At 47.9% G+C, this 15649-nt stretch overlaps 1 protein-coding gene across 5 annotated transcripts in view; it reads left to right on the forward strand.

Annotated features, from left to right (window-relative positions):
• Positions 1-15649, forward strand: part of Amotl1 (angiomotin like 1) — a 134919-nt gene that overhangs the window by 82333 nt on the left and 36937 nt on the right. For all 5 annotated transcript variants that reach the window (XM_085689910.2, XM_048433682.3, XM_085689911.2 and 2 more), the window contains 2 exons: positions 12830-13121; positions 14999-15143. In XM_085689910.2, the coding sequence (XP_085546036.2) occupies positions 12830-13121; positions 14999-15143 (437 nt within the window). The remainder of the gene's footprint in view (positions 1-12829; positions 13122-14998; positions 15144-15649) is intronic.

Here is a 15649-nt window from a genome sequence, read left to right on the forward strand (position 1 = left end):
GGGAAGGGTGCCCAGGAGGAGAGGAGTGGAGGCGGCAGGAGGAGGGCAGCGGTGTCTGCTAAGAGAGTCGGGGGAACTAGAACTGAAAAGACTCTGATGGGTTAGACCTCAGAGGAGCAGGGCATGTAGCCTCTGGGGAGAATGTGGGCGTGGCCAGCAGTGGAGGGTGCTGGGCTTGTGCAGGAAGAGCAGAGCTCCTAAGAAGACAGGTGCTGCCCGCTATTATTGGATGTGTCATCATCATAGAGGGTTTTGTCTGTGCCAAACTGAATGAGCTAGAGTCCCCGATGTGACCCCAGTGGCTGGGTACAGGGTCCACCTGGCTCTGCATCTTCTAGGAGGGGCTGGGCCATTTGATTTGAGGTGGATTTGATTGCTATCTTTTCTGTTACTGTAACCGAATACCTGGCAAAAGGCAACAGGTAGGAGGAAGAATTTACTTTGGCCCAAGGTTTGAGAGCATGGTGTCTGCCATGGATGGGAAGGTACAACGGAGTTGGGGCAGAGCAGGGACGTGGACCAGGGTGCAGAGACCCTGGGGTGACAACACTCAGAAGATTTTCTACTTAGATCCCTTTTTATTTAGTCTGGAATGCGGTGCCCCTCACATTCGGTGTGTCTGCCCTCTCAGTTCCATGGAAACCCTCACACAGACACACCCCGAGGTGCGTCTCCTGGGTGAGTCCGAGTCCAGTCTAAATGCAGATGAGCCATCACAGCGTGGAACGCTGGCTGTGCTGCCGCCAGGCCAGCCTGAGCCCTCATGAGCAGAGAGCACACACATCCTTCCTCACATGGTGTGGCCTGACTATGATGGAGCCCAGGAGTTCTCTTTATACTAAAGGAGAACTTTCCCCTCAAAAGCCATCACTTCTCCGGCGTTTATCACTTTGTCACTTTATAGATCACCCCAGACATTTCTCTCAGCCTCTGGAAGGTCTTGCGGATGATGGAAAATCTTTCCAAATGAACTTCTCTTTTCCCTCGCTGGCCTGCAGTTTTTATGGTTTTGTTTTATTTGTGTGTGTGGTGCTTTGCCTGCATGTATGTCTGCACTGCTTGACTTTCTGATGGCCCTGGAGGCCAGAAGAGGGTGTCAGGGTCTCTGGAACTGGAGTTATGGATAGTCGTGAGCCACCACGTGGGTACTGGGAATTGAATCCCGGTCTACAGAACAGCCAGAGCCACCATGTGGATGCTGGGAATTGAACCCTGGTCTACAGCACAGCCAGAGCCACCATGTGGGTGCTGGGAATTGAACCCTGGTCTACAGCACAGCCAGAGCCACCATGTGGGTGCTGGGAATTGAACCCTGGTCTACAGCACAGCCAGAGCTCTTGCAGAGCCATTTCTGGCAGCACATGACCGGGACCCTCCTTGTTTCTTGAGGTGGATCGGTGGGAGCGAGGCACTTCCTCGGGCAACCCTGGTGACTCGTGGAGACCCCCATATGTCTTGAAGTTCTGAGGTTGGAAACAAGAAATGTCCGAGGGATTAGCATGGAATCTGCATGCCACATCAAAATGTCTGAGAAGCCATAGTGGACTGGCCAAGGAAACCGGCCGTGGGGCACAGCCGCAGCGAGCCAGCCTGGCTCCAGCAGTCCAGCCTTTGGCCAGCTAGGTAAACAAGCCTGTCTTCATGCAGCCTGCTCCAGACATGCTTCACAGAGCCTGATCTCCAGGCTCTGAACCTGGGCCTGTGGTGTGTGGCCTGACGCATGACCCAGAAGACAAGCTACGCTCTTAGGAATCTGATGGCCCAGTCCTTTTGTGGGGTTGGTCACTAATGGCGATGATTTAGAAAGCTGCAGGTTATTGGGTGCATGCTCTATACCCAGTATAGAGGTCTGGACCAGGATGGGTCCTGACTGAGGTCCCTTGGCCATCTTCCTACCTGATGCTGCAAGGAGCCCTTCTTGGGATATAATGGACACCTAGCCCAATCCTTTATGTTTTGAGACGGGCTCTTTCTTGCATATAGACAGGTCTGAAGAGTGTGTGCTAGAACTTGGGAGCAGTGTCTGCTTCCCGGTCACTCATGGAGTTCTTCACCTGTCCTGTTGCACTAAAAGGGGGGGGGGCTCCTGGTGCTTAATGTCATATCCTTTACGTCCTGGGTGAACTGCTAAGAGTGGTCACTGGCCCCAGCATCATCGACCTTTCTGTGAACGCATTCACGTCGCTGAGACAGGAAACGCTAAGAGAGAGTACCAGGGTCAGGGGCCGCTTCCAGGATGTGGCTCTGTTCCTCCTCGGGCTCCAGCTTGCTTTTCCTTCTTCTGGCAATGAAAGAGGGTCACAGTGAGGGCAAGATGAGACCAGGTCTGTTCTTGTGAGGACAGTGACTCCCTCCACCCCAAAGCAAACATTTGGTTATTAATTCTGATTCACTCATGGTGGGCTTGGCTTATGTAGTGTGTACTAATGGAAGTGAAGGCATGAACAGATTCCAGGCATGGCTGGGTTTTCAACCAGAGCAGTGTGGAGTTTATTAGTCAAGATGTAGCTTTGTTTTCCTAAGAAATCTGTCTGTGCTTAAAAAGGAAGGAAGGGTGGAAGGAAAGAAGGAAGGAAGAAAAAGGAAGGAAGGAAGAAGAGAAAGAAAAGGAAAGAAAACTAGACCTGCTAAAATTACACCTTAATCTCACATTTTCCAGTAAACCATTAACATTGTAAAGCATGGGATTTACAAGCTAGATGTAACCAAATGGGTTTTATTCCTATGATTTGTATGCTTTAACCAGAATCATGTATAACACCAGACTAAAACATGTTTTCTCTGTTTCGATTTTCCATTACAATGTGTGACACTCTGTTACCTTAGTGCAGCACTTGGTGGAGCACTCGGGTGGACTGTGGAGTACGGTGGCCGGGGCAGAGTTTCCCCAGGGCTCACTGGTGCAGACACCTAGCATGGCTTACAGTCTTTGGCCTTTACAACACTTTTAAGAAATGGGGATGAGGGGGTAGGGAAATGACTCAGTGGCGAAGAGCACTAGCTGCTCTTACAGGGGACCCCGGCTCAGTGCCTAGCACCCTCGTGGTGGCTCACAACTGTCTGTAACTCCAGTTCCAGGGAATCTAACACCTCCTTTTAGTCATGGGTGCTGTATGCACATGCTCCAGACACACATGCAGACAAAACACATCAGTAAATCGTACAAAAAGGAAAGGGGATGCAGTTATAAAGCCCGTCGTTATGTAAGTAAAACCTGACCTGAAGAGGGAGGTTCCGGTGATAACAATGGCCAGCAGATTGGTGGTGCAGGCACCATATCAAGCCCAAGACCCCATACTGCACATGGCACCCCCACTCCCTCACCCCATTGACACTCAGTGACTCTACATGCAATGGAAACACTAGTGTTCGCTAGAGCTGACATACCTGATGAGCTTGTAATTGACTCTCACCAGACTCCTGGGAGACAATGGGAGCCAACTTAACTTTGCTGGGAGCTTCAGGCTGGGAACTTCCAGGAGTGTCTAACTTTTTGGTATGAAATTATGTCAGCTCCAAAATTAGACTCAGGAACTACACAGCCAAGTTATAGGGAAAAGTGTACCGTCCATACTACTGTGTGTACTATGGCACTACATCTATATTGTGGCACCTGCACTACAGGACCATTCGCGAGCCGGGCAAGGGCCTGGAGATTTAAACACACAAGGACACACAGACAGAGACACTGGTCATCCTTGAAACAGGAATGCCCCCTTTATTGTGTCCAGGGGGAGCTTATATAGGGATAGCCATGCCCCAGCCAAACCCACCAGAAACCACTCCCCTGCCTTCAGGAACTCCCGAGGGTCTCGTGCTCAGAGCAGCTGCAAACATAACATGTTGTTTACCAGAAATTCAGGATCTGGGGGTTCATAGCCCCCAACAGGAAAGAAAGAAAGAAAGAAAGAAAGAAAGAAAGAAAGAAAGAAAGAAAGAAAGAAGAAAAAAGAAAGAGAAAGAAGAAAGAAAGAAAGGAAAGAAAGAGAAGAAAGGTGAAGTCTCTGTTGTGAATAAGCTTGACTTTGTGTTGGTCTGCCCACCAGACCCAGGTTGGGCAGAAAGGGCAGCAGTGTCTGCAGCTTGCTCCCAATGAGGTGAGGTCTGTGGCGGGATGTGGTCAGTGCTGGCTTTAGACTACTGTCTGTTTTACCAAGACCCACCTTTGGAAGACGCGAGCAGTGGTTGGTGAAGGGACTCTGAAAGCTTTTCTTCCCATCTGCTGAGCCTGAACACATCTTTGCCCTTCATCGTGGCTCAGCCATGTCATTCAACAGAGGGACTTTGCTTTCTACCTTCCCAGAATCAAAGGAAAGACCGCTGCCAGTTTGCTGGTCTTCTGGTCTTCTGTGAATGCGTTGACTTGATTTTTAGTAGGTAGAAAACCTGTAAAGCAGGGGATGGAGGGGTTTGGCCCAAGCCTTCTGACTCTGAGAAGCCAGGAGCGGTGGCCTTCCTTGCAGAGGGCTGGCTTCTTGCTTCTTGTCAGAAACGTGGCATCACCCTCTCCTTCCTCCTTGTTCAGTTCAGTGAATGGGCGGTGAGTGTTCATGCTGACTGGGGAAAGCTGTCATTTGACCAAATTGTACTGTGACTGTATTCTCTATCAAGATGTACAGAGCGTGTCTTCCCTAGACATGTCCTGGGGTGTGCACGTGGTAGGGGGTGGGTAAGGTAACATACAGGGTCACTGTGCTGGCTAGTTTTATGCCAGCTTGACACAAGCTAAAGCCGTCTGAGAGGAGGAAGCTTCCATTAGGAAAATGTCTCCATAAGATTGGGCAAACCTGTAGCACATTCTCTCAATTGGTGATTGATGGGGGAGGGCCAGTCCATTATGGCTGGTGCCACCCCTGGGCTGGTGGTCCCGGGTTCTGTAAGAAAGCAGACTGAGTGAGCCATGGTCTCTGAGTCAGCTCCTGCCTCCAGGTTCCTGCCCTCACTGCTTTTGATGAACTGTTACATGGAGTTGTGAGGGAAGTAAACCCTTTCCTCCCCAAGCTGCCAACAGAATAGCAGTAACCGTAACTAAGACGTCCTCTGGGAACATGGCAAATGGCATACCAAGGAGGAGAGGGAGGCAAATGGGAAGCATGCTCGGAACCACGGGTGACAAATGAACAATTGTAGCACTGTAAGCAGAGGACACTTTAGCAGGAACCTGAGCAGAGGCTCCTGGAAATAGCAGGTCTGCCAATGGGCCAGTGCCATGTTTGCCAAGAGATGTATCAGAAGAAGGTGGGCAGCCCCTCTTACCGTGAGTCAGAAGTAGCTGGAAAGGGAGTGGGATTTGGACAGTGTGTTTCTGAAGTGTGAATTGGGATTTGTAGTTTACGCAGTTGTGAAAAAGAGCCAATGCCTGGCATCCAAGGTAAATCAGACGGATCCCTTGGTTCCTCGGTGAAAATGAGGCCTTGCAGCTTCATTTAGGTTCTACTGTGTAGGTCAAACTTCCCTCCAGAGGTGTCAGGCACCTCAGGGGTGCACACCTGTAATTCTAGCACTTAGGAGGTGGGGGCAGGAAGGTCGGTAACTTAGCCAAAGTCATTCTTGGCTACATGGCAAGTTTGAGGTTAGCCAGGCTTAGTTACATCAGACCCTGTCTTTAAAAGAAAAAAAAAAAGAGTTCAGTAATGTCTGCAGCATTTAGGCTGAATTCTGGCTGGATACGCCAAGTATATGCCTCGTGTGTCCTAAGAAGTAGCTCTGCGGTGTGGGAATTTAAAGAAGCCAGGGTCAAGTTCCGGTCACTTTCCCAGGAAACCCGACACAGCCCCAGCTGGAACGCATAAAAGGGGTAACTTCTTTAAACAGAAGGACTGTGGTACCCACCCACATAGCAGGGATTCTGAGTTTAGTTAAGACTCAAAGCCTTAATTTGATCACCGATGAGACCTACAGCTGTCTGCAGGAGCAGCGGCTACAGGTGGGGACTTTGGCTCCTTCACCTTTCACAGCCTCAGTTTCCTCTCTTTCGTGTTTGTATTTTGAGAGCGTCTTGTCCTGTTGCCCAGCTTGGCCTTGAACTCCTAGGTTCAAGGTGTCCTGCCCCAATCAGCTGGTTCCGTGGCTGTGATTAGGGGTGTCCGTCATGCCCTGCTAGAGACAATTTTCCCCACAACTGAGTTGCTTCTTTACATAAACATAATGTTTATTGTAGAAATGATGTGTGTGTTCTCTGTAGCTTATCTCCCAAAGAGAATCTATCGGTTTTCTCCATTTTCCTATCAAACACAGCCTGCGTTAAACACTCTGTTCATCATGTTGCTTAATCAGAAAGTTTTGAGAAAACACTGCAAGCTGCAAGGCTCTTTAAAAGTGGGAATTGTTTTTGTGTTTTTTTTATTATTGTATCCCATTGTTTCTTTTTCTTAATTGCTAAAATAACGATGCTAATTATTTTGTTTATATTTTCTAATTTTTATGTAATCTACACGTATTGCTTAGGGAATAATTTATCATTTGTTTTTGCCTCTCCCTGGCCAGATAACAGAAAAGAAAATGGAGGAAAGGAAGGGCTTATTTTTGGCTCCTGGTTTTAGGAAGGACTGCAGTCCATCACAGTGGGGGAGGCGTGTCTTCAAGCGTGTGTGGGTGGTCACAGTGTGTGCGCAGTCAGGAAGCAGAGAGAGAGATGAGCACAGGTGCCTAGTGGGCTTCTTTATCCCTTTTACCAGTCTGGGCCCCTAGTCTGTGCGTAGCGCTGCCTGCATTCAGGTGGGTCTCTCAGTTAAACTCCTCTGGGAACATCCACCACAGACACCTGCAAAGGTGTGTCTCCTAGGTGACTCCAAATCCAGTCGGGTTGACAATGAAGATGAACCTTAATATGAATTTTTATAAATCTAGCTATATTTATCCAATGAAAAAGAATAGCAAAAAATAAAATAAAGAGCCATAGTTCCACTAATTGGAGACAATCACTTTTATTGTCTATTAGATCGTGCAGTAGGATTCTGTCTCATAACAAACAAAACCCAACAAGAGTCCCAAGAGTACTCTTGAAAATTTTTAAAAAATATTGCATAAAAGTTTGGACAGACTTATTAATAGATACATTCAAACTTGTTCCGTTTTTTATTTCTGTTACTGTTTATGTTGGAAATTATGTATTTGAATGTTTACACTTTCTCTTTTGTAAATTATTTAACCACATTCTTCATCTGTCTACCCACTAATTTTCGCTTTCTATTGTATTTCACAAAGTGTTGGTCAGACAGTTTTCTGTAACGGCTGACCTGTCGATACACCTCGAGTTCCGTGCACAGAATGTGGCATGGGCGTCCCATTCTGCCCACTCATGCTCTGGTGCCAGCATTCTCTGATACCACTGAGTTCTGGAATTGGTTTCCAAGGAGAGACTGCTTTGTGTACGTGCAGTTTGGCCCTGTAGAAGTACTGGGCAAGGCCAGTGACATGGCTTGACAGGGAAAGACACCAAACACCAAGCCTACTGACCTGAATTTGATCCCAAGGATCCACTTGGTGGAAGGTCAGAGCTGTATCTTCAAATTATCCTCTGAATTCTGAACATGTGCTCTGATGGAATACACATACATGCAGTCACACTACACATACATATACATACATACATACACATACACAGCACATTCATATACATGTAGAACATATACATGCATATATAAACGCATGTCCATACATAGGCATGTACACATAATAAAAATGTGTATGGACATGTATGTAATGTAAGACTTTTCAGCATACCCTTTCATAATAGATTTTTTATTTTAAACCTCGATTAATTTGAATTTATACTAGTTTATAACATACTGGATTTTCTAAAAGAGTACCCACCTGATTTCTCCTCATGGTTAAAATGTTTAATTTTACTAATGTTTACTAATATTTAATTTTACGATGCTTAATTGAACTAATCTATTTTGAGAAGATCTGTAATTTGGAGGCTGGTTGTCTCTTCAGTTGGAGGTCTTCATACATTCTGCTTTGGAAAATTATTTTTTAACACCCTTCTATTTTTTAAACTGTGTGTGTGTGTGTGTGTGTGTGTGTGTGTGCGTGCACGCACGCGCGCGTGCATCTGTTTGCCACATGTGGTGGTGCCCACCTCAGAGACTAGAAGATGGTGCCAGATCTGCTGGAACTGGAGTTACATGCAGTTGTGAGCCACTCAGTGTGGGTGCTGGGAACCAAACTCTGGCCCTCTGCAAGAACAGAATATGCTCTTAACCAATTTGAACCACCTTGCCATCCCTTTTTTTTAAAATTAATAAATAAAGGATACAGATGAAATTTATTTAGAAATCTATCTGTTAATTCACTTAAAACATTTAAAAGACATTTTTGTGCTAAGGGCATGACCCAGTAAAATGCCTGCTATACAACTCAGAACATTGAGTTTGGATTCCTAGAACATGGCATGATGTCACCTGCCTGTAAGCCCAGTTCTGGGAGGACAGCGACGGGAGGATTCTTGAAGCAGCCAGCCCAGCTGAATATATGGATTCAGGTTCTGTGAGAGACCCTGTCTCAAGGAATGAGGACAGAGGGTGGTTCAGAAGTGACATCTGATCTTGACCTCTGGCCTACAAACAGAACATGTGCCCAAATCTTTGTGCGCACATCCAAACACACAAACATGTACGCAGCACTTAGATATATCAAGGTCCAGGTATCTAAAATATTATCTGTCAGCAAATAATTAGTATAAAAACCATTGAGATGTTTTCCTTCTTACTCAGGTCTACATTCTGATGCTTTTACCCAGAGCTCTTGTAAGTGCTCGGAGACCTTTCTGTTTTGGACAGCAGAGAGAGACCTGGGCTAGGTGGCGTGCCCTGATGTGCCCCGGCAGTGCCTTAGAGTTGCCCTGGTTTTCTGCCTCCATTCCGTGGTGCTGACAGAGGGGCCCTGGTGTGGCGGTGTGCGTGCCTTGGGAAGTGTTTTTAGCTTTGTCAGAATGTCAGCGCCATGGTTCCCCTGTAAATCCTGGGAGTTTTAATTCGCACACCAGCGAGACAGAATAATGGTGCACCTGGTGTGGGAACAGTGGATGCCCAGGTTGGGGAGAAACAGATTAAATCAGCGCTATTCATGACACAGCTGTTTGCTGGTAGAATGTAAAAACGTGTCTAGTACGCTTCTGAAAACTGTTCCATGTTGAGAGGAACATGTTACTAACAACCTGTTTCTCCGCACCGAGTAACACCGTTATTTCAGTTTTGTGACCGCCCCACACAGAAGGCAGAGTCCCTGTTACTATGTGGGGATCTTCATGATCCCAGATTCTAAGTAATTGTGATTGGCAGGCATTATCTCCTTCATCACATAGTGTTGAAGGTTTGTCTCTTCTTTGAAAAGCAACCAAGCAGATAGGAACCAACTTGATCTCAGAGTTGGGGATTAAATCAATGAACCGAAATGACTGTGTGTTAAGTCATTTATAAACTTATCCTTGAAAAGGTTACAAAACGTCTATCCTTGGAAAGGTTACACACTGATGATTAGGTAGAAGAATGGTCATAGGCATGAAATAATGAGTAATATTAAAAGTATAAATTTGTAAGAATAAATAGCATAAGGCTGGCCATAACAGGCCACCGAGGGGTAGAGGGAGGTTAGGGCAGCAGTGGCCATGCAGAGGGAGAATTAGGTTAGGTGCACGTCCTGGAAACGAAATTACAGAGAATGGCTCAGTCCCTGTGCCTCTGTGTCTCTCAGGGCACTACGCTCCAGCACTTTTGGATTGCTGTCAGATTTATTTATGTTTTGTGAGACATGTGAGTCTTACTCTGTAGTCCAGGCTATCCTGTAACTCACCATATGTAGCCCACTGTAGGGGAATGTGGTACAGTAGTGGTGTTGGGATATCCTGACTTATCAGGAAGCCAGGATATACTCAGAGCCCCAGGAGGACAGCTCTGGAAGCTGGAGCTGCAATGGGACAGCTCTGGAGTGGGTAGAGCTGCAATAGGACAGCTTAGAGGCTGGAGCTGCAATGGGACAGCTCAGCTCTGGAGGAAAGGTGTCCTGACTATCAGGGAGCCAGGCTGCCTGAAGCTGGGGTGCAGTGGGGGATGGTCTCCCCGCAGGATATAGGGATCCTGCTCTTCTGGAAAGCAGCTACAGCTGAGCTCTGCTCTGTTCCCTTACAGGAGCGTCCTAGCCGAGCTATCTGCTTCTTCTCGAGCCCAAGATGTTTCTTCTGCTAACACTCTGCTGAAGGGAAGCCAGGTGCACAAATGTAGCGATCTCCTCCAGCAGCAAAAGTTGTTACTTTTCCTCTGCTGGCCTTGCTCAGCCCCCTTAAGGAGCTTCCTAGAAAGGTTCTTCTGTTCTGCTCTGCCTTGCTGATGCCCCCTCAGGAGCGTCTCATCAAGGGTTTTCAGCTCAGTCCCCTAAGGGATATCTCAGCCAGGTTCTTCTGCTCTGTGCCTGAGAATGAAGGTCATCACCCAAGACTCTTTCGAGAAAGAGATTTATTTGGGAAGGAGGAGTCCAGGAGAGTGGTTGCCTCTGCCAGGGAGGGATTAATGGCAGCTCTTATCTGAAGGGTGGAGAGGCTTCTATAGGGCTTCTTAGGGGAGGAGTTTTCCCAGAGAGAAGGGGATTGGTTAGTTTTTCCCTGCTCAGGGATTGGTCAGTTTAGCTGGTCAGGGGCAGAGATGGCTCTGACTTCATGGACAAACTGTGTTTCTTTCACTGGTCCTCTTCAGCTTTTTGACTCTAATCTTAGGACCAGGTCATATTTCTTTCACTGGCTCTGATTCTAGGGACAAAGTGTGTTTCTTTGACACTGGTTTCAGAACCAGGGCACATGTCTTTAGTCCTGGGTTCGGGGATAAAGATATTTCTCTCCCTGGCCCAGGTCTCAAATCCAGGGTGTGTTTCTTTCTCTACTGTGGGTTCAGAGTCAGGGTGCTCAGTGATTGGTTGGTTTTCTGCTCTAGTTGTCCCTTTTACCCTACACTCACGTCCACAGATGAGAGAAAATGTGAAGTGTAGCTGTGTGGGACTGGCTAAGTTTGCTGGTCATGTCCCCAGTTCCATCTTTCTTTCTGGGGAAAAAAAAAACCCACTAGTTTTATATGGATGTACACTTGCCAGTTGACGCCATGAACTCTGTGTGTGTGTATGCGCATGTATGTATAGTTTATTCACTCATTGATGGACACCTGGGCTGACTCTGTCCTTGGCTACTGTGACCATCATAAGCAAGTCAAATTCAAGTTCTTTTTAGCTTTTTGACTCTAATCTTAGGACCAGGGCATATTTTTTTCACTGGCTCTGATTCTAAGGACAACTTATGTTTCTTTGACACTGGTTTCAGAGCCAGGGCACATGTCTTTAGTCCTGGGTTCAGAGATAAAGATGTTTCTCTCCCTGGCCCAAATGTAGGGTGTGTTTCTTTCTCTACTGTGGGTTCAGAGTCAGGGTGCTCAGTGATTGGTTGGTTTCCTGCTTCAGTTGTCCCTTTTTACCCTACACAGGTTTTCCTGAAACTTGTGGTTATCTTCTTGCCTCTGCCTCCCAAGTGCTGGGATTATGGGCCGATGCCAGCACACACAACTGTCCTGCTGTCAGTCAAGTCTCGTCACCTCCCCTCCAGTTCCCAGGCCTGGATGTAGAGATTAGCGTGAAGGTTAAATCTCTGTCTCTGTAGAAGAGAGGCAGTAGGGATGGGAGAACCAGACGAGACCTATGTGCCACGTGTTCCCATGAGGACTTATGTGCTGTGTGTTCCCATGAGGACTTACGTGCTGTGTGTTCCCATGAGGATTTATGTGCCATGTGTTCCCATGAGGGCTTATGTGTGTGTTCTCATGAGGTTGCTGTGTGGGGCTCATGATGCAGGGTAGCAGAATAGCGAAGGCAGAATTTGGAGGAGATGGAAACAGGAGGTGGAAATTTGTTATTTCACATTGAAGCCAAACACCAGGAGCTCATCCTTTAAAGGACACCATTGGGTACTTTTGGTCATCAGGCTAGGTTTGAAGTCTGGATGTGTAGACCCCAGAACAGACAAATTGGAGCACAGATCATTGCCTACACTGTCCCATTCGATTAATGAGTACCACTTCCCAATTCTTGCTAAGCCCCAAATAATATTTTTGTCTTCCTCCCTTCTTATCTCTTCATCCTTCATATACACAGAACTTCTCTCCTGGGCCTTACCCAGACCTCCTTCTCAGGGCTTTGCCCTGTGATTGAGTTCTCAGCACACCACTCCTAGCAAGGTAGCCCCCACTAGCCCCTTATGGAGGTGCAGCTGTGGCTCGCCCAGGCACTGCTGTCCGCTGGTGGTGCTTTGCATGGGTTTGCGTCCTTCTCCTCGGTGATGCTGGCTGCCGCTGGTTCCTTCTCCTCGGTGATGCTGGCTGCCGCTGGTTCCTTCTCCTCGGTGATGCTGGCTGCCGCTGGTTTCTGCCGTGGGTCTTGCGCACTGGCCAGTTCTAGCTGAAGCACAACTTTCTCCCATCTCACTCTTCCATCCGAGCCACTGCTCCCTCTTGGCTGCCTTACAGACTTCAGCCCAAATTTCTGCCTGTGAGACTCTCTCCCTGACCTCTTCCATAGAAGTAGCTCCTCCAGAGTTCTCTTCTTTGGAGGGTACAATCCGCTTTGTCGAATTCTAGCACGGTTCGCCTGTCGGCTTGTCCATTGTTTGCTGAGTAGCCAAAGCTGGGGAGAAGCACACAGTAAGTGCCTGAACTTACAGCTGAGTTGAGTGTGGGGAAGTGCATGTGCGAGCCCGGCCAAAGGACGCCACCATCCATGCCTGTGCTGGTGACCTTCCTTCCTCTCCCATACTAACTCTGGAGTCTGACGACTGGTCCTCTCTTTCCCACAGCCGACCATGCCAGCTTCCCTTTCCATCAACGGTGCAGCAGCACAGTCCCATGTCCTCTCAGACGTCCTCCGTCAGTGGACCGCTGCACTCCGTCTCCCTGCCTCTGCCTCTTCCCATGAGCCTGGCTGCTGCTCCACAGCCTCCACCCGCCTCCCCTAGCCAGCAGCTTGGACCAGATGCCTTTGCAATCGTGGAGCGAGCCCAGCAGATGGTGGAGATCCTCACAGAGGAGAACCGTGTGCTTCACCAGGAGCTTCAGGGCTGCTATGACAATGCCGACAAGCTTCACAAGGTACGTGACATGCTGAGGTAGTTTGATGGGCTGTGGGAAGGAGAGAGGTAAATGATGGGCTATTATTGCCAGGACACTATAGGATGCTTGAGTTTCATTTCTGAGCACAAGGATGCTCATAGAGATCTTATGATGCTGAGGGCCTGTCTTGGCACTTCCTGTTTTGCATGCAGCCGTGCTGTGAACACGATTTAGGACACACCACCACTCATGGCAGCTCTGGAAGAAGCAGGAAGGCATTGTTCAGGAGTGGACAAAGGAAAGAGCCAACTCGGTAGAAGGAGGCCTAAGGGAGAGTCTCATGGTACCAAAGGACCTGATCTCTCAGCTCCACCCTCCTTAGAGGACATGCCTATTCCATGGAGGGACTGAAAACTTGGCTCTGGCCTTCCGGTGACAAAGGTGATGGATGGCACAGTGCTTTGCTACCCATGGTTGAGGTTCAGCTGTCGCCTGCCTTTCCTCATGGGCTAGTCTCTTTCAGTCCCCGCCGCCACACACACACACTATTTTTTGTATCATTCCAGTCATTTAACTTCTGTAGTTGGCTTACAAAGTAGTGGGTTCCACCCTGACGTTTTCACACACTAAGCCTTGACATATGTGTTTGTGTACAGCCCTTTTACCCTGTTACACAATCTTGTCTCCCTGCTATGTGTCCCTTTCTTCCTTCACACAGCCCTTTCAAGTTTCATGCTCTGTACACCTAGATTTAAACAAAACTATAATCAGTTATAAGAAAAGAAACATACTGTGGTTCTCAGTATGGCCTGCTTCGCTTTCACCATTTCTCTGCAAATGCCATAACTTCATTTTTCTTCATAGCTGAGCAAAACTTCCCTGTGTGTTCAGTCCATTTCCTTTCCCCATTTGTCTGTTGGGTGGGCACCTAGGCTGGGCCCGGGTCTTGGCTCTCATCTCGTCTCGTCTGTTCTGCTACACGGCGCTGCTCGAAGCTGTTGGTTTCCCCTTGGAAACTCTGCTATGCTAGGCTTCCGCTGTGGCAGTGGCGTGACAGTGGTTAAAGGCTCCATGGTCAGCTTTCTTGACCTAGTAAAATATTAACAAATAAAATTACAGTGGCAGTCCCATCCCCCATCACGCCTTCGCATGAAGAGGTTTCCCACTGCACATCTGCTTAGAGTTAGCTTCAAAGCCATTTGTTCTCCATAGCGCTGTTTCGCAGACAACAGTCAGCGCAGAGGCAGGGGCAGGGTCTCCGGAAAGAACAATGTGCTTAGAGTCTGTAGATCTGAGTTACGGTCAGAATGCTTATGTTTTCCCCCACTTTAACACCTTCCTTATGTGGAATTGGAGCTTAAATCATTACAAACCATGCTACAAAAATAAGCTATGTAGGGGCCTGGAGAGTGGTCGAGTGCTTGCTGCTCTTGCAGAGGACCTGAGTTCCCAGCACCCCTACTGTGTGGTTCACATTTGCCTGGAACTCCACCTGCAGAGGATCTAGCACCATCTTCTGGACTCCTTGGACACACACACACACATACACACCAGACAACAACAACAACAACAACAGTAATAATAATAACAATAATAATAATAATAATGATAACAATAACCAAATAAATTAAATATTTTAAAAGGGATGTTTTGGTTATGTTTAGCTTCACCCTGACCCTTGTCAGTACCAAGAGACTTCACTGGGTGAAGTTAGACAGTGTGGCCAGACTTGACAGACTGTCTGGATAGGATCACTGTAGCTCTTACAGGGCAGAACGAGGAGCAAAAAGGAGTAGATGTGAAATCTAAGGTACAGAAAGGCGTCCACGATGCAGCCTCATCCGCAGGGTGCTGAGCAGCCAGCTTCACGCAGGCCCTGCCACAAATTCCACTTTAATGCCAAGTCTGTCTTACAGTTTGAAAAAGAGCTGCAGAGGATCTCAGAAGCCTACGAGAGTCTGGTCAAGTCCACCAGCAAGCGCGAGTCTCTCGACAAGGCAATGAGAAACAAGCTGGAAGGCGAGATCCGGAGACTTCACGACTTCAACAGAGATCTCCGAGGTGCAACCTGGTCTCCTCATGCTGTCACTGCTGGGTCTTCCGTGGCCATTCTCCACCTTGTTTTTAATTTTGTTATGTGTGCTCATGCGTGTGTGTGTGTGTGTGTGTGTGTCTGTGTGTTTACTTCAGAGGAGAACTTTGGAGAGTTGATTTTCTCTACCTTGAGGCACGGTCACTCTTGCTGTTTCTGCCATACTTCATGCTCCAGGCTAACTGGCTGACGAGCTTGTGGGTGATTCTCCTGACTCTCCACAAGAGGACTGGGACTAGAGATGCAACCCCTGCATCTGGCTTTTTTGTGGGTCTGGGAATTAACTCAGGTAGCCTGGGCTTCATTGTTAGCCTGTTCACCTGCCAAGCTTTCTGGCTAGCCTCACCCTGCTTTTTTTTTTTCGCCCTGGAGAGTGGGGGTCTTGCTAAATTGGGAGCTGGCTGATAGAAGTAGGCTGGCTGGCCATCAAGCCCTGGGGAGCTTCTGTCTCCACTTCCCAGAGCTGGGTGACAGA

Source organism: Myodes glareolus, chromosome 4, assembly GCF_982192425.1.
Source record: "Myodes glareolus chromosome 4, mMyoGla1.1, whole genome shotgun sequence".
Lineage (NCBI taxonomy): Eukaryota > Metazoa > Chordata > Mammalia > Rodentia > Cricetidae > Myodes > Myodes glareolus.